At 36.8% G+C, this 22,884-nt stretch overlaps 1 protein-coding gene across 4 annotated transcripts in view; it reads left to right on the top strand.

Annotated features, from left to right (window-relative positions):
• The window catches only part of MARCHF6 (membrane associated ring-CH-type finger 6), a 76,249-nt gene that overhangs the window by 19,363 nt on the left and 34,002 nt on the right, over positions 1-22,884 (top strand). For all 4 annotated transcript variants that reach the window (XM_027125322.1, XM_027125319.1, XM_027125318.1 and 1 more), the window contains exons 3-10: positions 326-399; positions 3,392-3,535; positions 7,860-7,932; positions 11,925-12,093; positions 13,819-14,008; positions 15,614-15,675; positions 16,295-16,327; positions 19,201-19,252. In XM_027125322.1, the coding sequence (XP_026981123.1) occupies positions 326-399; positions 3,392-3,535; positions 7,860-7,932; positions 11,925-12,093; positions 13,819-14,008; positions 15,614-15,675; positions 16,295-16,327; positions 19,201-19,252 (797 nt within the window). The remainder of the gene's footprint in view (positions 1-325; positions 400-3,391; positions 3,536-7,859; positions 7,933-11,924; positions 12,094-13,818; positions 14,009-15,613; positions 15,676-16,294; positions 16,328-19,200; positions 19,253-22,884) is intronic.

Below are 22,884 nucleotides of genomic sequence, written 5' to 3' on the forward strand. Positions count from 1 at the left end.
CAATATTAGAACTGATGTTGATGCTTGGAGGTTCTTCTATATTCAGTTATCTTTGAGGACGTTACAATTTACTTTGATTAGTTAATTGTTCAGTTAATTGAAACTGCTTTTTAATAGAGGAAATACATGTCATTTTTATCTTTATCTGTTATAATTCTGTACTCTTAGAGGGCATTAATGATAAAAAGTTTAGGACTTTCTAAATTTAAAATTGTAAAAGTTCTGTGATATGTAAAATTTTAGTAAAGCAATATTAGTTTTCAATGAAACCTTAAAAGTTTTTTTGTTATAAACACTATACTTATGAATGTATTTGTAATTGCAGCTTAGTTCAGTGGCTGAAACACAGTCGAAAAGAATACTGTGAATTATGCAAGCACAGATTTGCTTTCACACCAAGTAAGTTCTTTTGAAGTTTTCACTGCATTTCTAGGTTATAACTGGCCACATAAAGGTGTTTAAACAGTTTTAAAGCAACTGTGTTCAGCTTAATTTGTCTTTTATGGTAATAGAAAGTATTGCTATAACATTTTGGAAAATATTTTTAAAAACTACACGTCAGCTTTTAATACACCACACGTCAGCTTTTAACACACCACACACACGTGATTTAATTTGTGGGATATTTCTTTTTTTTTTAGACAAGTTCAAACGTGTACAAAGGTATAATGAGCCTGTATGTATCCATCACTCAGTTTCATCCATTTTCAACTCATAGCCTTTACATGTCATTCCCTGTGCTCTTGTTCTCACCTCTCCATCCTTATTAAAGCAAATCCCATCATTTATGATTTCATCTGTACATATTTTAGCATGTATCTCTAAAGAGTAATGGTTTTTTAAAAAAAATACAGCTATAATACCATTATTTACCCAGAAAAATTATTGATGCCTTGAATTTGTCAAATATCCCATCCGTGTTCAAATTTGGGACATCTTTTGAGTTTAAATTATGTTGGTTGGAATAATAATAAAGACAAATACTTAACTCACTTTTTTAAAATAAGACTTTTTAAGCTCAGTATTTTGTAGGCTTTGGTAAATATTTTGCAGATCTTTAAAATTCTAATTGTATTTATAACTCCTTTACCTATTGATTGATACTTAATATTGTTCATCTTAAATAAGTAGAGGTTTATACTGGCAGGTTATCAATAATTTGAAGCACATTTTCATTCTCGGATCCTAGTATATTGCTCTCCCCTCCCAGAGATTTTTTTATGCTTTAGTTTTTGTTTGTTTTAAGCATCTTGAGCTGCTGAGTGTAAATTCTGTAAATTATTGTTAGTTTTACCTTATCTTTATGTGATGAGTGTATATAATTAAAATCATTACAGTTTCACTTTTGAAGCTTTGTATTCATAGTGCTCAAAAAATGTCAATTCTGTTATTTTGTAGTCTTTAATTTTCTGTAGGGCATAAAAACTGTACAGCTTAAGGTTTATTGCAAACTGCAAGACTAAATAATTGAATATCTTCATGAAGTTTGATTGATAAGAAATACTCATGTGAGCTTCTTTATTCTGAGGCCAATAAAAGCTTGTGTTTGTACCTTTTAGTTTTCATTTGACATCATGTGCTCTGTTTATCTTTTTCAAAAACTCTGTTTACTGGTTTAATGACTTGCTCCTGTATATCAAAAATGCTCTAAAGTACTGATCTTTGTGGGTATGTTGTAAAAAGTTGCTGTTTGTTACTTGTTCACTCCTTTGTGTCTGTAGCTGTGAACAGTTTTGTAATAGTGCTCTCATAAATTTCACATCACTGATTTTAAAACTTTATTTATCATAGCTCTTTGTTTTGGCCTTACTGGAGAAAGAGGCCTTTGTTCCTTCTGTATGTTTTTTCGGAGAAACCTGTGGTAGAGCAGTGGTTTTCACTGGAACCGTTTACAAAAGAAATCTTTCTAAAATGTGTGTACATAGGTTCTGGTACCAATTCCAACATGTGTGTGGGGTGGTTTTCCCTACATCAGTGAGCAGTTCTGCAGGACACCGGCTGGGCGTCCTACAGTTTAACCCACTTCTCATACTGTCTGCTCCAAGATAGCATTCCATTCCACAGGTTGAGGGCTCCGTCCTTAAAGGACTGGCGTCCCTCAACCCCCTGCAGATGCTAGTCGCAAACCCAGGCTGTTACTTTTGCTTTTGCCTTTCTGACCAACTGACTTTAAATCAGGGGTTCCCAGTGACCCCTTCATTGATTTGATTAATTTGCTAGAGTGGCTCATAGAACTCAGAGAAACATTTTACTTATTAGATCGTCAGTTTGTTATCAGGAACAGCCAGATTGAAGAGATGCATAAGGTAGGGTATGTGGGAAGGGAAACTGCACCATTTTCCCCAGATCTACTTGTTTTCACCAGCTGGGAAGCTCTCTGAACCTGAGACCTTACGGGTTTTTATGAAGGCCTCATTACATAGGCTTGATTGATTAAATCGTTGACTGTTGGCCATTGGTTCTACCTTCAGTCCCTCGCTCCTCCCCAGAGGTCTGAAGGATGGAACTGAAAATTCCAACCCTCTAATTACTTGGTTGGCTCCCTTGGAAAACCCGTGCCATACTCTTTCTCCCCACCCCTGCCCCAGACAGGTTCAAAAGTCATCTCATTAACATAACAAAAGACACCTTTATGGCTTACGTTGCATAGAAAATTCCTAGAGTTTCAGGAGCTGTGAGCCAGGAACTGTGGACGAAGACCAAATGTATATGAGAAATATATTTTGGTCATTTGAATGACCAGATATGTATTTCTTATAAATCACAATATTACCTGTGGCAGAACCTCTTTTTCTGAGTATTGAACCACACTTTGCAGAGAAGTGGGAAGACCTTAATTTACCATTTGGGATGTTGATTATTGTGCTAAAATGGGGTGGGGAGTGGCTAACAGACGTCAGCGGGCTGTTGGCTCTTACAGGAAGTGGCTCTGCTGCAGGTTGTTGTGCATTTTGAGTGCTATTTCTGAGGCTGGCATGGGGGAGGGTTCTTTCTTGATGACATCTGTCAGCTTCACCTTTTGCTCCTTTTTGCTTTATGTGATCTTTTATAATTTGAGAAACCAGATAATTATAATGTTTGAATGCTGAAATATGTGTAAATTAGCATTACATAAAGTTCCTGGCTATGAGTGAGGGATGTGTACTTCCCTTGAATATTTTTTCCTGCTCAGAGGCCTGTTTCATTGGCTTCTACATTTCTTATGTGATTTGCTCTCATAAATGACTTCTGGGTAAATGTAGTATTTTATTGCAATTATTTGATTCATTTTTCTTATAGGAAAAAATATTTAAGTGCAATTGCAAATGTTGAAAGTTAAGATAGTGCTACCTGCCTAGAATATAACCTATTTGAATCTTCATGAAATTATGTGAACGTTTTCCCCTTATAGTTTATTCCCCAGATATGCCTTCGCGGCTTCCAATCCAAGACATATTTGCTGGACTGGTTACAAGTATTGGCACTGCAATACGATATTGGTTTCATTATACACTTGTGGCCTTTGCATGGTTGGGAGTTGTTCCTCTTACAGCATGTGAGTATTCATTCTTCTGTGGCTGGAGTTATTTAAACATTGCACAACTATTTAATATTATAAAGTAATATGGCCTCATGGTTTTGTTCGAATGATACTTAATTATTTGATATTATAATGTCATGTATTAGGAAAACCTCATTTAAGAAATATTATTCAGCTGAATAAAAACCATTTTTTAACAGGTCAGTTTCTTGAATGAATGTGGGAAAGAAAATCACAGCATACAGAGGCTAATAATGAAAGTTCATGAAAGAATTGAAAAAGCAAAATCAAACCATAATTAGAAGGAAATTGAATTTTATTCCTTGAAGTTTATTAGAGCTTTCAAGGATGACAAAAGATGGGTTCTTTTGAGATTTTTTTTTATCCCCTTTTAAAAAACACATATCTAATGGTGCTGAATAATTGGGAAGCGTGTCTTTCAAATATAGGAGGCTCTTTGGGAGATTGGTATACTAACTCTTAGTTGATTCTTTTTAGGTTCTTTGTGTTCTTAAAGACATGGAAAGGGGTCGATAGTATATGGTGCCAGAGTATATAGATAGGATTCTTTAAAGTTAACCACAAACAATATTTTTAAATAAGTATAATAATATCCTCATGTCTCCTTAAAATAAAGTAAAATAAACTCGATCAGTTATAAAAATGAAAATCTTACGAAAGTAGCAGAATAGGTACTATTCACTTGAAGAGTGAATTAGTGAGCTAGAAGATTGAGCAAGGAGTTCTCCAGGATGTAACTCAGAGACAGGAAGTTGCAAGTATGAGGGAAAAAATTTAAGAGATGGAGGCTACATCCGATTGTTTCAGTATCTGTCTAGTAAGTAGTTCCAGAGGGTAAAAGAGATTGAAAGAGAGAGAGCTGACTGTGATAAAGGAAAAAGACAATCCTAGACACATTGTGAAGTTTTCCAATGCTGAACAGGGTGGTATATAGATGTTATGCTTTCAGATTATCCTATAAAATCATGAAAATCAGACGGCATCAGACTTAAAGTCAGCAACATTGAATGTTAGAAGACAGCAGAATAGTCAACACATGGCAAAATTTTTGAACCCAAAATCTTATTATTCTCAGATAGAAGGACAAAATACAGACATTTCAATAGATGCAAGGACTTGGAAAGCTTACTACCTCAAATCATTTATGAAAAAAGTGTTTGAGAATATATTTTACTAAAACGAGCAAGGAATCAAAGACAGGGAAAGGTGTGAGCTCCAGAGAAAAAGAAACAAGTGCTTCTTATAGCTAAATCATAATTGTTGTTAGTCTACAATAATTAATAATTTTTTAGGTATCAATTGGAAACTAAAATTCTAGATGATCTTAACGAGAGAAATTGTGAGGGGAGGATAGAATTGAGAGCTTTTTAGGTTGTCTTATTTGTGGTGAAATTATAGATGCTTTAGATAAAACAGGAAAATACAGTGTAATTATGCATTAAAAATACAGGAGTAACCAAGTAGAGTCCAGAACTGGCAAAGGTGATAAACAGCAAAGGTGCCACTGCTGCTGTTCAGGGGAGGAAAGATGGTCTTTTCAATAAATGGTACAGCATCAGCTGGACGGGCATGTGGAGCAAGTGACCCATACCATTACCGCCCACCTGACACAAGTTAACTTTAGATGGTCGTAAACCTGAATGTGAACATTAAAACCAAAAAACTGCTAAAAGAAAGTATAGGCGAACAACCATAAAAGAAAATACTGAGAAATTTGACTTAATTAAAATTAAGAACTTTAATTCATTCTCAGATAGCTTTGAGAGAGAAAGGCAAGCTACAGAGTGAGAGACTGTATTTGCAATACACATATCCAGCAAAGGACTTGTATCCAGGATATATAAAGAACTATATAAATCAGTAAGAAAAAGGAAGACAGGCCAATTAAAAAGTAGAACAGCAGATTTGAACAGGTGTTTCTGGAAAGAAGATTAAATAGCCAATACACACGTGAAAAGGTGCTCAGTATCATTAGTCACCAGGGAAATGCACAAGAAGATGCTGCTATGTACTCAGAAGAATGGCTGAAATTAAAAGAAAAGACAGTGCCAAATCCTCCTTAGGATGTGGAGCATCTGCAACATGCATACATTGATAGTAAGAGTATTATAGTATAGCCACTTTGGGAAGCTGTTTGATGTTATCTATCAGTGGTAAATATTATAAATACCTTATGATCCAGTAGTTCTGTTTCTGGGGTTGTTGCTAACAGGAATAAGGACCTTGTGTCCACTAAAAGACGTGTGTAATGGTGTCGTCACTGCAGCTTTGATAATAGTAGTTTAAAACTGGAACCAACCAAACAACTATCAGCAGTAGAATGGATACAGTGTGGCTTATCCCTATAATGGAATACTACATAGTGGTGAAAAAGGAGCTGGCTGACGCAACATAGAATAACATGGATAAACTTCACTTCTTTGAGAAAAAGAAGCCAGGCACAAAAGAGTATGGATTGTGGGATTGCATTTATGTGAAATTTTAAAATAGGCCAAATTGATCTATGATGATAGAGATCAGAATAGTGGTTACCTTTGCTGGAGATATTGACTGAAAAGGGTCTTGAAGGAGCCTTCTGGGGAGCTAGAAATGTTGAGAATCTTATCTGGCTGACAGTTACTCGGATATATACGAATATAAAAATTCACCCAGACACACTTAATATTTATGTAAATTTTATCTTAATAAAAAAGTAACAAAACTTAAATTTAAGTAACTGTTAGGAAAATAGAAATAAGATGATGAGTTTTCATCCTAGGGAGCGGGAATAGGAAGCAGTGAGTAGAATTTGTAAAGTCTGACAAAAGACAGGAAAGACAAGAAGGGAGGGCTGAGGAAGGGGAGTAAAAGAGAAGAAAAGATAAGATTGCAATATCTGTGATCATAGGGTGTAGATAGAGCCTCATAACTGTGTATGTATAAAAGTGTTCCGCTACAAGAGATAAGTACGAAACAGCCCAGGTTAATGCTAGAGGGATTTGTTAACAGAGGCTGACAAAACGCAGGAACAGTATTCGCCAGCCAGATATTATTCAAGATGAAACACTTTAAATGAGGAACAGCACTTTAAACACTTTAAACACTTTAAATGAGGAACAGCATTTTATTTCATATTAATAGTCCACTAAGAAAACTTAAGAATTTCTATGCACCAGCAAACAGGACTTAGAAATATGTAAAACATTCATAGTTATAGTGGAAGACTAACACTTCTCTGAAATCAGTAGATCAAGTAGTCAAAAATTAAGTAAGGACTTTGAGGATTTAAGTAACAGGTAACAAGCTTGACTTCTGTTCTGAATTGTTTACACACACACACAATTAAAATCTAAATTATGTCACCCACTACACATTCTGTAACTTCTTTCTTTAAGTTAGCAATGTACCCGTGGCTGTCTTTTCCTGTAGCAATGTGTTGAGCTACCTTATTTTTAAGCACGCTAGTAAGGAGGACTTTAATTTATGAGTCTGTTTTCTTATCTACAGACAATTGGCTGTTTGTCACTTTTACTTGTTACAAGCATACTTGCTTTGAATGTTTTATACATATATGTAAGTAATTTCTGTCACAGAAAATCTTTTCCTGTCTTTCCATTTTGACTTGGCATTTGAGAACAGCCATTGAAGTCACTAAATTTTTGGTACAAGGCTATATAGGAAATGCTTAAACTAATACACAAGTACTGGTTTGAAAGAAAACCTCAGCTTTTGGGCCTCATTTCCAAATCTGTTTCTGCCTTTTCTGACTAAGAGGATGAGGGGATGGCTGTGTATTTGCCCTTACTTCATCTTTTCCCTTCATGGCCAGATTTAAGATTTTGTCCTTTTGAGGACCCTTGAATCTGTTTGTCAAAAATTGGTTGTTAGTTTGCTTCATAGCATTGAAGCATGTACTCTACTGAAAAGTCCTCAATGTCAAAAATGTGTACCCCCAAAACTTTATTTTCATGAGCAGACTCAATGAATTTTAGAATTCTAGGTTAAAGAAAATACTCTGTATTATAATTTTGGAGATCTTTTCTTGAGATTGGTCCCCCCGCCCCCTTCAAACATCTGAGCTCATTTAATAAAAACAAGTAAGTAAATCTAGAGAGAATCAAAACTTTAAACATTGTGTAACATTTATTCTTTACTGTCACTAGTTTTAATGCTTGACTTTTTTTTTTTTTTAACTTTAGTATTATGAGGCTCAACCTTGCAAAGACTAAATGTTTATTTCAGTGGCATTCGCAGTGTTCCACTTTATCTGTTTAGTTGAGCGACTGTATGAGTTACGATGAGAGTTGTGACTGTATGCCTTCATGCCCTTTCTTGGTAGGTCGCATCTACAAGTGCTTGTTTACTGGCTCTGTGAGCTCCCTGCTGACACTGCCACTAGACATGCTGTCCACGTAAGTATTGAACCTCGTGGTGGTGGAAGGCTGCACATTGTGAATGGTGCTCATTTTTTCTTCTGCATACTTGTGTTTGTTGTAATTTGAAAAGTCCTTCTATTCCAAGGACAAATAATACCTTATGTTTGTTACCTATTCTAAAGTTACAGCTACAGTGGAAATAGCTGACATATATAAATGATGTTTTAAAACATACCCATCTTAAAGGACAGTTTGGTAACGGTGGGACAGCTAGTTAAATAAGCTGTCGTGTAGTGCAAGAAATGTACTGTTCCATATAGTGATACGCTGGGTGTTCATTTAAACATGTGTTTTTAACAACACAGACATTTGAAGTCAAATTTCTTTTTCAAATGTTTTTTGTGATTGTTAGGAGATGGACTGTAAAAACTTGTTCACTGTGGTGGTTTTACTGTATTTTAATTTGACATAAAGCTTTGTAATTGCGGTTTCTTGGGAAAGACATATATGTGTTTTCAAAATTATTGATGTTAGAAATGCTGTAAATGATAAACTGTATCAAGATCATTAGAATATTAAGCTTGCAAAAGATTGCACCTCTGTTTGCTAAAATCTTCTTTTGTACCCAATTGACCTTAGGTTTCTGATCCCTATGTCAGTAAGGGCAAAGAACAGTATAAGACTGTCTTTTAGGACAGAAGCATGTGGAATATATTATAAAAATAAGCCAAATGGCAATAGAAGAGAGCAGGAGAGCATGTTACATTTCTGATAGAAAAGAAATCGAGGAGGTCTTTTAAGTCTCTTTTGTCTGCATCATTATTTTGAATCGTGGCTGAAAATACTTAGAAATATTAGATGTGTTTGCAACTTGTTTTTCCTGCTTGCTAGTTTTACCTTTTTTGGATAGAACAGGCAAGTTATTTAATTTATGTGTTTCTTTGGCAGTATAGGGAATAGATAAGATAAAAGGTTTTGAACTTGAACTTTATTTACATTACAACAGCTTTCGAAGAATGTTTATAAGTAGACAAGGATCTTGAAAATAGGGCACTAATGGCTGTGGCCCTCATAAAAAGGAGAAGCAGTAATTTGACACACTTGAGAATTTAGAAATAGTGTAATAAGGTAGCCCTTTGTATGAAAATATTGACTTTCTGTGAAATGATTCAGTGAAACAAATAGGACAGCGTTACTATTTTTGGACATCAGATTTTTATATCAGCCATCCAGAACACAGTCTTAGTATAGAGGCAAGAAAAATCAGTCTTGGCTGAAGTGTCATTCATATGTCTCCATGTATATGATGTAGCTCACCTCCGGCTTTCATTTAGGAATCGTATACGAAATAAACGCACATATTAGAAGTAGCGAGGGAGATCAGAAAAAAGCAAGGGGTGACTGCTAAGAGTGATGGAAGTTATATTTTAATATCTATGAACGAATAAAAGAACCGTTCTAAACAGGGCAGTCTTGTTCCATTTAGTGTGAGGCTAGAGTTGTATTTATCATTGTAATTTTTGAGAGAGCAGTGTAGCAGCCAGTCAGTATCTCAGTTGTTTAGAAGAGGTGACTTGAGGTCCCATCTGTGCTGTTCAGTAAAGTGGGGGTGTGTTACTTCTTTAATGGTTTCTGTTTTAAGTGGCTAAATATGTTAATGTTTACCAAAGCTTAAATTGGTAGGCTTTGGCTTTGTGAAAAACAGATGTTTATGGAAGCCATGTCAGTGAAAATTTAGTATTTTAGTCTCAAGTAAGGCAGTATTTTACTTGCCTACCACCTTTACTTCTTGTTGGCGGAACCATTAAACATCTGGTTTTTTGGCAAGTGTGATCACTTAGGTGATGCAAAGATGTAGCTGGTTGTAACAGAAGGAACCCTGACATTGGAATTTAAAAGTTGCTGCATCTGCAACTTTTTGGTGACCTTGGGCAAATCACTGGACAGTTCTGAACCCCTGTTTCCTCATCTGTAAAATGAGGAAGATCATGCCTCAGGGATTTGGGCGGGCTGTTCAAAGATTAAATTCACAAATACATGTAAAAACTATATGTGAATTTTGAGCACTATGTTAATACATAGCAAAATTATCACCAAAACTCAGAGCTGTTGCTTGCCTTATGTTGGCAGGCTCTCCTTTTCTCTGTGACCTGATTGGTTAGTGGGCCACACCTGAGTTGCCTTCATGAGCTTCCTCATTGACATGGGAAGAATGCTGAAAGCTTGGTGGGAATAGTGGAAAGAAATTGTAAGCGTGGGTTGCTTTTATAATCTCATGCTGCCTTTTAGAATTTGAAGAATTGAGCCAGTTTTTCTGAAAGCACTTATAAGTAAATCACTTATTTTTTCTGAGTAGTGTTTCATTTTTCTCTATAGAATCCATTTTCTGAAATTTTACTTAAAATTTCTTAATATCTTAGCAGCTGCTACATATTCTGTAGCTCAGTTCCTCAGCATCTCTAGGCACAGTCTATCAGTTAACTATTGCTGCAAAACATGCTGTCCCTAAAACTTAGTGGCTTAAAACAACAAGCATTTTATTTGCTCATAATTCTGGGAGTTAGCAGTTTGGGCTGGGCTCAGCTGATCCATTTATCTGTTGGGCTCGCCTCCATTATGCATATGTATCACTGGGGTTGGGTAGTCTAAGATGAGGTACCTTGGCTCTTCCATATGGCTTCTCATCTTCAGAAGGCTAGTGGGGCTTCTTTACATGGTGGCCTCAGGGCAGCATTCTAAAGGGGTGAGAGTGGAAGCTTACCTGAAAGCTCTCTTCTAGGCTTTAGAACTCAGGAAATTCGCTTCTGGTCCAGACAGTTCACAAATCAGCCCAGATTCAAGGTGTGAGGGAAAAGGAAAGGATTCTACAGTTTGTCACCATTTAAAAATCTACAATAAACTCTACAATAAGCAGTTGCTGTTCTTATTGCTGATGACAAGGAAGGAGTAGAGAAGGGGGTATTTTAGTCCCAACCTATCAAAATTTTAATGGTCTGGAGGGGTCCTTAGCAAGGGGGTGATTAGTATTCCTCTTTTGATTAAGGTATATTCCAGATAACATCTGAGGGCCACATTAGTTCAGTTTGGAGCTACCAGGCTGAGGTCTCCCAAATTGACCCTTCCTTAAGTTCTCCATGGAGGGAAAAATGTCTATTATGGTGGTGAATTTTCCAAAGGCTACCAAGATTCTTGAGTTACCTTTGAATTACTCTGAAATCAGACATAGACCAGGGAAGGATATGCTCCTTCAGAGAGGAAAAGAACAAAGAGGTCTTCAGTATTATTATACAGCATGTATTTTCATGTGAACCGTACTTGATCTGTCTGGATTTGTTGAGAAACTAATATACTTTTGGTGTATTTGCAGTTGGCATCAAAATTTAATCTGTGTTCTAAATGAGGCATTTATAAAATGTACCACAGGCTCCTTTGCCTCACGCATTGTGTACTGTGTATTTCTCAGCCTTCCTTTATGTTGTCTTTAGGCCTTTCTAGAGGCCCTTCTCCACCTTTCTGATTTGCTGATTCTGTTCATTTACGTGGGTTTAAGTATCAGCTAACTAAGTTGGTTCAACTTGTGTATAAAATAAGGATGAGGATATTCTTAGTAAGGGTTGGACAGAGTCATGTATCTTTAGGAAATTACATGTATTTAATACTTGACCTTTGTCAAGTATTTGGCTACTTTCAGTTTTTTGCTTGCTGCCTTCCTTTTTCTCAGCTATGTTCAAAGAGAGGCTGGATAGCCAATTTATGTAGTTCTGATGTTATTCTTTGCTTTCTATAATATGAACACATATAATACAAATATATAAATAAACATGTTTGGCCAGCTTATAAGATAGATAAATTGCCACCATCCTCAGAAATAATTCTTTTTGAGAGACTGATTTTTCACCAGAAAGTTATGACTGACTTTTCTTGTTCTTTCTGAGATTTTTATGTAAAGTGAATGTTGTTACCTTTGGTTTCTTAATTTTAAGTGTTCTTTGGAGTAATTCTGTGTACTTTTTTTTTTTTTTTAATAGGGACAATTTGTTGGCGGATTGTTTGCAGGGTTGTTTTGTGGTGACGTGCACATTGTGTGCGTTCATCAGCCTGGTGTGGCTGCGAGAGCAGATAGTCCACGGGGGAGCCCCGATCTGGCTGGAGCATGCTGCTCCGCCCTTCAACGCTGCTGGGCATCACCAAAATGAGGTAGCTCCCTCTATCCCCAAATTCATTTTATTTGGGTAGGACATAAGAATTATTGTCACCCTCTAAGACCCAAACCCTTGACTCCCGTGTCCCTCATTGCAAAGCAGGACAGTGACAACGTTTGGGAGAAGATTAAAGGAGATGTGAAAAATCAGAAGAGTGCTGTTGTTACTTTGCCTCTTAGTTTTCTAGCGAGACTGGGAACAGTACTGGGGGTATACTGCATGCTCTTTCATTCCCTTTGCCTGGGTTAACAGCTTACCGCCGGCCTGGCAGTTAATATACAAACCTCCTGCGTGGGCTTCTGACGTGCTGCCTAACATTAAGGAAGCCCCCTTACCCTCTTTGTTCATTAGTTTCTTCATGTGTAAAATGCCTCACCTTTGTTGCTTTTAGTAGAAACATTACCAAAAGTAGAAAAATTGGAGTACTGTTGATAACAGTCTTGTACAGTTTTACTTTTTTTTTTTTTTTTTGCGGTATGCGGGCCTCTCACTGTTGTGGCCTCTCCCGCCGCGGAGCACAGGCTCCGGACGCGCAGGCTCAGCGGCCATGGCTCACGGGCCCAGCCGCTCCGCGGCATGTGGGATCTTCCCAAACTGGGGCACGAACCCGCATCCCCTGCATTGGCAGGCGGACTCTCAACCACTGCGCCACCAGGGAAGCCCCAGTTTTACTTTTTATTTATGAGATGACATGCTTAGATACAAGAGTGTCTGCTAGAGACATTAAGAAGAGGAAGATATGATAAATGATTTTTATTATCTTGTTTACTGAGAAATTATAGGGCTGAAAATGTAAAAAAGAACCCAAACTGGCTACTCACAATACAAAAACAATTTGCCCTTGGTAAAATTTTATTATGAAAAAATTGACTATAAAATTCAAAATAATACTTAACGATACTTAACGACTTAATTTTTCAATTAAGGACCTTTGGCTTTTTTTAGTGTGAAGATTGATTTCATCAAATTCTGCCATACCCTTTTTTCTACAGAATTAAGAGTACAACTTCGCCTTTGAAAACCACACATATGAAAAATGGGACTATTAAGCAAGTTTTTACCTAGTGTTAATACTTTCATCATTGTACCTCATATTTTGAAGCATTTTAATACAGTTCTTTTAGAATCTTCATTAACTCCATAGGAGTTCAGTGTTTTAATTAACTACAACTAGGTCTTTGCATTTGGTAGGTAGCAGAATTCAGGAAGAGCCAGAGAAGGGTGCTTGTGGAAACTGATAAAGTTCATATGGACAGGCTTACCCTCCTGAGCAGAAATGAGAAACCTTTCCTCAAGTGTGAACTGAGAATTAAGTTATAAATCAGTATGTGTGTAAACAGATACATAAATATATTTTCATCCCTGAAGTGGTCAGTAAAGACAAGAGATGCCTTATAAAGAAGGATTACGGAATGATGTATTCAAGATAGCCAGATTTGTTAACCTGTTTCCTGTAATGCTTTGTGAAATGTTCATCTCTAAATTATATTGAATGAATATGTACACTGTTAAATGAGTTTATGTTCTTATATACCAAGTTGATCCAAATTCAGATACATTTAGAAGAAATGCCCTTGAGAGGTGGGGTTTTTCTGGAATTTTAATAGAGTTTGTGTCTGTTTGCTAGTTTTGTTTTTTTTTTAGAAGGGAGGGTGCTATTTGAAAATAGAGCAAAACTGAGGCAAGTTAGCCAAATTTCTGGTCTCCTCTGTTATTTTAGGCTCCAGCAGGAGGAAATGGTGCTGAAAATGTTGCCCCCGACCAGCCTGCTAACCCACCAGCTGAGAACGCAGTGGTGGGGGAAAACCCTGCAGCCCAGGATGACCAGGCAGAAGAGGAGGAGGAGGAGAATGAGGAGGAGGACGACGCGGGCGGGGAAGATGCAGCTGATGCCAACAATGGGGCACAGGGTAATGGCCGCCGGCCTGTGCTCAGCCTTCCTTCACGACCATGAGTCCATTCCCAGCTCACCTTGGGGAGCATTGGAGTTTTCAAAATTTAATGGGTTTGAAGTTCTGTTTCTAACCTGTTTTTACTTTATTTTGGCAGACTTGCATTTATGGATATACATATGCATACTTTTTTTTTTTTCTATGAAGCAGGGCACATTTTGAGTTTTACAGTTGTACTTTAGGGACTCCCCTAGTGGTTCAGTGGTTAAGACTCCGAGCTTCCACTGCAGGGGGCATGGGTTCAATCCCTCTTTGGAGAACTAAGATCCCACAGTGCCGCATGGTGCGGCCATAAAATAAAATAAGATTAGATGAGATAAAATAAAATTCTACTTTACACAGGACTTTTTATAGGATGGATGGGAAGAAATTATTTGTAAGTTGGAATAGATCCTGTTTTTTTAAAATGGAACTTGATACAGTTTTATCTTATTCCTTTGCCATTTTTATTGAGTCAGTACAACTTTTATTATCAAAGAAGAATTCTTGAAGTGTACTCTGCAGGCCAGATAGCACCCAAAGAAACCAGTTTCTCATTTTCTGGCGGTATAACTCCAGAGTGGTAAAGAACTTCTGAGACCAGCCTGCCAGTCAGCTGTCAGTAGGTCACCACCTTCTTTTCTTTCCTCTGGCCCCAGAGTTTTCCTGTCAAGCGCTGCACTGTCTCTGGGTCCACTTATCACTGCTGATACCTGAGTGTTTCTCGTGTGCCAGGCACTCAAACACCAGGTCCCTGCCTTCATGGAGTTTCTGGTCTAGTGACGAAGTAGAAATATCCAAGTGAACAAGTTTGTTATTACACATTGTGGTAAATGTGCACGTTGCTCTGAGGATGCTACTGAGGAGAGACCTATTTTAAATAAGGTTCCTCAGGTAGCTCAGAGTAAGTGATATTGGAGCTGAGACGTGAAGGATGAAAAGAAGCCAGTTGTGTAATGGGAGCAGGGGGCCTTTGCAGGGAGAGGTGGGTATATGTTCAAAGGCTCTGGGACTGCGGCTCCTGTACCCTAGTGCTGGCCCTTGTTTCCTTCTGTTTGTCTAATGCAGTAGGCCCTGCCTGGTCTTCCTTCTTCCATTCTTGCTCCACATAGTGTTTGTACTGCTCTCTGCCCTTAAAATCTGTCAGTGATCTCCCCATTATGTTAAAGAACAAAACAGAATTCAGGCTTCACATTCCTCTTGTATGATCTGATCCCTGTCTGTCTGTCATACTGCATCTTCTGCCACCCTCTCCTCCTCACCCAGAGAATTCTAGTCCCCTGGCTTCTTCACTTTTCTCAAATCCACCATATTCATTCTTGATTTAGAGCCGTTGAATGCCTGTTTCACATAACCCTGCTTATTTTCTTTCTAGCACTTATCACAATCTAGAATCATCTTATTTTATATGTTGTATTTATTTATGTTTTTTAAAAATTGCCTAACAAGCAAATACTCAGTTTGGAAATATTTTAAGTGTGGTTTACCTTCTCAACAACAGTTATAAAACACCAAATTAAAAGAGTATATTTATTTATAATTCAAGTTCTATCAGTAATCTCTAAACTACAATTATATTTCCAGACGACATGAACTGGAATGCTTTAGAGTGGGACCGAGCTGCAGAAGAGCTTACATGGGAAAGAGTGAGTAAGACTTCTTTCTATCAAGTATCCTAGTGTTTTAATCCTAATGTATATCTTAAAGTTGACCATATTTAGATGTATACACTAATTTTCCAGTTACATTTAATGAAAACAATTACCAGAACTTTAATTTCTAGGGAAAATTAAGTAATGTATTATTTGTGATGAAAATATTAAAAATATTATGATAAAGGTCTATTGATACCTTTTTCTATCTTCTGGCCTTTAATACAAACCTTGCTCCACTTACAAAATCTTTAACTTGAAATTGTGGACTTTTGAAAATGAAGTAACAATTTAAATTTAAGTATTATTCTGATGCTTCAGTTGACAAAGTAATACTGTTGTATCATGAAATCTTGACTGGCTCCATATCTACTGAGTTGAAACCCAAGATAGAAAATTTTAACTTTATAATCATATAATTTGGATTAAAAGAAGATACAAAATATAAAACTCCCAAGAACAGAAGTTTTTCACTCTCTGAAAATGATAGGCTGTATTGGAAAGTAGTGGGTAAATATTATGTTTAAAAATATTTAAAGGAAAATGAGCTTTTTTCATAAATAGAATAAAAAATCCTGTTGCATCTTAAATTAATGCATATTATTTATTTTAGATGCTAGGACTTGATGGATCACTCGTTTTTCTGGTAAGTAAAGCTAATCTTTTTTTTTTTTAATTAATTTATTTTTTGCTGCGTTGGATCTTCATTGCTGTGCGTGGGCTTTTTCTAGTTGCGGCGGCAGGGGCTGCTCTTCGTTGCGGTGCGTGGACTTCTCACTGCGGTGGCTTCTCTGGTTGCGGAGCATGGGCTCTAGGCCTGAGGGCTTCAGTAGTTGTGGCACACAGGCTCAGTAGTTGTGGCTCATGGGCTCTAGAGCGCAGGCTCAGTAGTTGTGGCACACGGGCTTAGTTGCTCTGCGGCATGTGGGATCTTCCCGGACCAGGGCTCGAACCTGTGTCCCCTGCATTGGCAGGCAGATTCTTAACCACTGCGCCACCAGGGAAGTGCAAGCTAATCTTTTTTAATAACAGAATTGCGACTTAATTATTTGTCTTAGTGATTCAGTGATTTCAGGTTTACAGTATGTTCTGGCTTTTTATATTAAAGGTCAGAATGCCCTGTGATTTTTGATTACTTAATATGTTGAAGAAAGTCTGTTTTGTGCATTGAAAATAACTGGCAAAGCATAAAGGTAATATTATTTACAGAGGAAATTATTAAACATACTTGATTTTTAGAAAATGAAATTCAAAGTTGATGGTAGTTAAGAATACTTGGCTTTCTTTTAAAGTCCCACCTTGTGGGACTTCCCTGGTGGCGCCGTGGTTAAGAATCCACCTGCCATTGCAGGGGACACAGGTTCAATCCCTGGTCCGGGAAGATCCCATGTGCCGTGGAGCAACTAAGCCCGTGCGCCACAACTACTGAGCCTGTGCTCTAGAGTCCATGAGCCACAACTACTGAGCCCGTGTGCCACAACTACTGAAGCCTGCACGCCTAGAGCCCATACTCCGCAACAAGAGAAGCCCGCGCACCACAATGAAGAGTAGCCCCCGCTCACCACAACTAGAGAAAGCCCTCACACAGCAACGAAGACCCAATGCAGCCAAAAATAAATAAAATAAATAATAAAAATTTTTAAAAAATGATTAAAAAAAAAAGTCCCACCTTGCAATGTTTAATGCCAGAACTGGTGAAAACAGCGCAGTTTTACACTATTCACAGAGAGAACCCCCTGTTTGTTGCGCCTCTCCTATCTTTACCTTAATAATAAAGAGTACAACTGTAAGGTGAAGAACAGTTCTTTAATTAACTTGTTCTTTAAGGAGAAATGATGCTCTTCTCAGGTTCTGTAATACAAAATCACTTGCCATTTGGGATTTTTAAATAGCTTTAGGTATCAAGATGACTTTGGCTGCAGGTAGCCAAACCCCAGCTGACCAAACCAGTAACACAGGAGGAAGTCCAGAGGCAGGAGATGGGCTTCAGGTGTGCTTGATCCAGGGGCTCAGCAATGTCATTGAAGAGTCAGATAATTTCCATCTGTCTCCTCTGCTTTCCACAGTGTTGGCTTCCTCTTCAGGCTGGCTCCTCAGGCCAGAATAGGAAGTTGAGGTTAGTAGTGTGAGGATTTTGAGGAATGTATTTGATGATAATTCACAGATTAGTAAGAATGTGATATTAGTGAGCTCCTATTCAAGGCTTGAATATGGTCAGTGTAGAAGGTATTATTTGGCTGTATACTCATTTCTGTACTTTATCAGTCCCTCATAGGTGAGTGATAGAAGTCGTTGAGGCAGTGGTGTTAATTCAAATCCATTCTAATTTTTAGAAAAAAACCACAGGATGACTTCATGCATTTGTTACAAATTACTTAATATGTACCATGTGCCAGCTGTGATAGTTACTGGATGATTCAGAAATGAATGAAATAGGATACCTGTTCTCAAAGACTCTTTATAGTTTAGTAGAGAGAAATGAACATGTAAACAAGGAACTTTAGGTAAAGACTCTGACAAACAGTGTGTATAGGACACGAGAGGCATAGAAGAGGGCTTGGTCAGGCCTTTCTTAGTAGAGGGGAGTTGTCAGCAGGGAATTTTTATAGAAGATAACTAGAGGTTGAGGCACAAAAGATATTGAGGATAAGGACAGTTTGGGAGCCCTTAAGGCAGAGAAGCTGAAAAATTCAAGTGATATGAGCCCACATGCTAAGTAGGAATGTACAGTAGTAGTCCTCTCTTAAACAGACTTATCATCCTCTTGCCACTTGGATTTGTGGCAAATTGGGAACCTGATTAGAATAATCTTTCTAAAAAGAAAATCTTACCGTGTTAAGATTCATGAAAATATTCCTCCATGGCCCCCTTGGAAGGATCATTTAACTTGATTGTAGGGGGAGGTAGTGGGCCTGGGCAAACAGGCTTGGGTGTCCCGATAGTGTGGAGCGTGACTGAGCACATGCGGAGGAATAGATGGGTGGGCCTCATGTTGGAGGCGGTAGTACATAAGCGTGGAGTGTGGACAGGTGAGAGCGCATATTCTGAGACTTGAACAAAGAAAGCCATGGGGACAGAAGGGACCAGAGAAGATCAAGTGACCTTAAGGCATGAGAACACACTGGACACTGAAAGAAGTGCTGTGCAGTTTACATTGATGTGTTGTTCAGAAATAATGTGGTTTTCAAATTTTTCTTTACTTAGAATTTTTTAGTGTCATATGACTTAAACCTGGCGATTATTTATGAGAATCTGTGTAGTTTGTGATAGATTATTAATTTCTGAAGAGGAAATGTTTATGGATTGATTTCTTTGATTTTTTTTTCATGTGGACATTATGAACTTTAAGTTTCATTAGGTTTAGTTTTATGAGCTGTCTAATGAAAAATGAAGTTACACATAATTTCTGAATAAAATCTCAAAATTATAGTAAAAATATCAGTCTTATAACTAAATAAATGGATTAAACATAAATCAAATAGGAGATGAATATGTTTTATTAATGCTCTTTTCCTTTAGGAACATGTCTTCTGGGTGGTGTCTTTAAACACACTGTTCATTCTTGTTTTTGGTAAGTGGCGTTTATGCTTTTATTTATGGTATTATGGTAGGAGTTTAGTTTTCTAGGAGTCTTGTTACAGGTTTTGTTTTGTTTTTAAACTTAGGAATATATGAAACAGTTTTAGACAGTCATCTGGTATAGGAAGACACCAGGTATACAGTTACTTTCTTTCCTAAGCAACATTGACTACGGTTATTTACCAACTTTGCTTCTGTTGCGCACTTCTGTCTCTCTTTGTAGAAGCCAATTTTAGACTGACTTGAGACTATATAATATTCCACATCTGGAATTAATTTCGTGCTGATTATCTGTGTGTTCTTCCCTATGGCAGAAGATCTTGTTTTCATCTGTTAAAATCCTGACCAAGGCCTTACCAGAGACCTTGGCTTGGGATCTGTCGCAGAGATGGATATAGGCTTGAGGAAAGTGTAATTCCCCTCAGAACCAGATTCCAGCAAAGTTTACTTCCAAACACTTTAACAACTGTAGCTATGCGGATTCTGTGACAACACTAAGAGTCCCTCCCATTGGGAGTCATGAGAGTAAGGAAGGCAGGGTTGAGATGTAGCTGACAGGTTTTTCTGCTTTGGGGAAAGGTAAGGGAAACAGTTGAGTAAACCAAGATTTTAGAATTCAGTTCCTCAAGGTGGAGTCTGATAGAATTGGGTTATTGTTAGACTGTACTATTGGTGTCTCATAGAGAGACCTCAGGCTGCAGATCTCTGTATAGGGAATATCTTTGAGAAATTCCTTCCTTAGTGCATATGAATTACTCCTAAGAAGGAGGAATATTTTCCAAGTTTCTTCCACCAAATTCCAAGTTATTTGCTCTGTGTTAGGGACTAGAAAGCAGTGTTTTCATCAGGAAACAGTTGTCTTCAATAGGAAGCCATATGGTCAAAGAAGAGACTGAATAAATAGATCAAGGATGAGACAAAAAAATTGTTTTCTGAATATTATCTATAAAAGAGCAAAAGAAATTTATCTGTATCTTGTTGAAACACAATATCTTTTAAAAGTTCCATTCATTCTTAATTTTTAGTAGATATTTAAGATGGTGCAAATTAACAGGAAGCCCATTCTTTGTTGTTTTCCCTTGCATATGGGGGTGAAAATGTGTCTGCAGATTATTCTGCATTTGTTTCTCATTATGTAAAATAATTGATATATAGAGTGTGAAACTCTTGATTTTGACCAAATTTTCTTTGAGAGGAAAAAATGATCTATATAGACTTTAGTCTTTGTTCTTGCAAGAAAAACTTAGTGCTAAATTAATGTTTAAAGGAATAAGTCACCTTTAAAGCATGAATTATAGAAATAAGAACTCTTGTTTATATAAAGCAAATCTCAACTAAGTAAATTTTTCTAATCCAACTTCCTAAGCTTATACTATGAAAAAAATTTTTTTTGTCTTAGTATGCACATTATACTTAGGATCTTTTGAAATGAAACATGAAGTTTTCCTCTTTTTAGGAAAACTTCCTCTTTTTTTCAGGAATATGCTTTTCCTTTTAGATGAACATAGTCATTGGGATTAAGCAACACTCATGTTTCTTTCCTACTTGGGTTGCTTTACTGCAGTTTCCACTGGCATTCTTGGACCTTTGTGGTCATGTATTATACTTTGCAGAAATAAAACCTTACAGTGCTGCTGTCTCAGTAGAAGGGAACAATCCTAAGAAACTGATCTTAATTTCAGGGTACCTATCTAGTAGTTTCTGTGTAATGGGATAGAAATTGATTGTTAAAATTGGTGCTTTAGGTTAATATTTATATATATAAATAGAGTTGAAATTTGAAAGTTTGCCTTTCCCAAGGGCCTGCTTGAGTTGTCCTCAGAGTTGGGTGTGAGAATAAAATAGGAAAAATTCTGCATATAGTTATTTCGCATGCTTTAAAATTTGCCTGTGCTTCATAATACACATAATATATTAATAAAATAGTATATGTGTATAATTTATAAAGAAATTCAAGTGTATTGGGAATACCTGTTAAAAAAATTTTCTATTTATGAATACTTGGTCAAAAAGGTTTGGCAGCCAGATCCCTGTAGATTCACTCTGACTTTTGTCTTTATGATTGAGTCTCCCTCTCACCTTTCCTAATAATCTATACTGTTCTGTTATTTTTGCCATAAAAAAGGTAATTAAATTTTATTAACTGAGAATGAATTACAGTTATATTAACATGGAAAGAAAGACTTGAGGAAAAGAGACTATCAAAATTCTTAATATGAACATTTTAAGGCTATTTTCTTTTTCTTTTAAACATCTTTATTGGAATATAATTGGTTTACATTGTTGTGTTAGTTTCTACTTTATAACAAAGTGAATCAGCTATACATATACATATATCCCCATATCTCCTCTCTCTTGCATCTCCCTCCCACCCTTCTAGGTGGACACAAAGCACCGAGCTGATCTCCCTATGCTATGTGGCTGCTTCCCACTAGCTGTTTTACATTTGGTAGTGTATATATGTCCATGCCACTCTCTCACTTCATCCCAGCTTACCCTTCCCCCTCCCCGGTTCCTCAAGTCTATTCTCTACATCTGCGTCTTTATTCCTGTCTTAAGGCTATTTTCTTATTTAACCAGAATATCATGACACTTTACAAAATTACCAGAATTTAATATTACCTAATAATAGATCATATTAAATATTCTAGATTGTCTCCTTAAATATCATTTTATAGTTGCTTTGTTTGAATGAGAATTCAAATAAGGTCTACCTGTTACCTTTTTTTTTCAGTTTTGGAAAAAAAAATTCATTAAATTGCACTAAAGTTCATCTGTTTTTAAAACAGAGCTGAGAATAGTCAAGGAGATTTTGAAAGAAGTATATTGAGGGAGGTTTACCTTACCCAGATATTGAAATTGTTTTAAACCTACAGTAATTAAAAAAAATTTTTTTTATTGTTTTACAATTTTTAAAGGTTACTTTCCATTTACAGTTACTACAAAATATTGGCTGTATTCCCCTTGTTGTACAGTAGTACATCCTTGAGCCTGTCTTACACCTGGTAGTTTACTGTTACTTTTGGTTGTTAAATCTTAAGTTTTTCTGATCTAGAATATTTTTTATTTGCTCCCCTCATCTACCCCTACCCTATTTTGCCATTGATTTGTTGATGACACTAGGTCAGCTGTCTTCTACATGTCTCACTTTCTACTTTCTTCCGATGACGTCCTGTTGATTCTGTTACCTTGTTCCTTCGTCTCCATATTTCTTTTAAACTGGAAGTTAAATCTGAGGCCTGATTAGATTCAGGTTCAGTACTTCTGGGACAGAATTTTCACTGTTCATGCTTTGCCTATTATTATGACATATCAGGAGGTACATGATGTCTGGTTATCCACCTTTGTCTGTGGTTCAGGTGATAGTATCTTGAAGCCTCTATTGTTAGGTTTCATTTTTCCCTTTAAACATCAGAAAGTAATCTGTGGGAGGTGGTATTTTAGTATTATGCAGATATCTAGTGTTCCATCAACATTTTACCGAATATGTTTATTATCCATTGATACTTGCCTGAATTAATTTATTTTTATTAGGCATTACAAAATGGTGATTTTCAAATTCTGTCATTTTTATGCATTTATTGGCTGGCTTTTCTGTAAAGAAGAGCTTGATCTTATCAGCTA

This window comes from Aethalodelphis obliquidens, unplaced genomic scaffold, assembly GCF_003676395.1.
Source record: "Aethalodelphis obliquidens isolate GAN/ISIS:26980383/991018 unplaced genomic scaffold, ASM367639v1 scaffold29, whole genome shotgun sequence".
Classification (NCBI taxonomy): domain Eukaryota; kingdom Metazoa; phylum Chordata; class Mammalia; order Artiodactyla; family Delphinidae; genus Aethalodelphis; species Aethalodelphis obliquidens.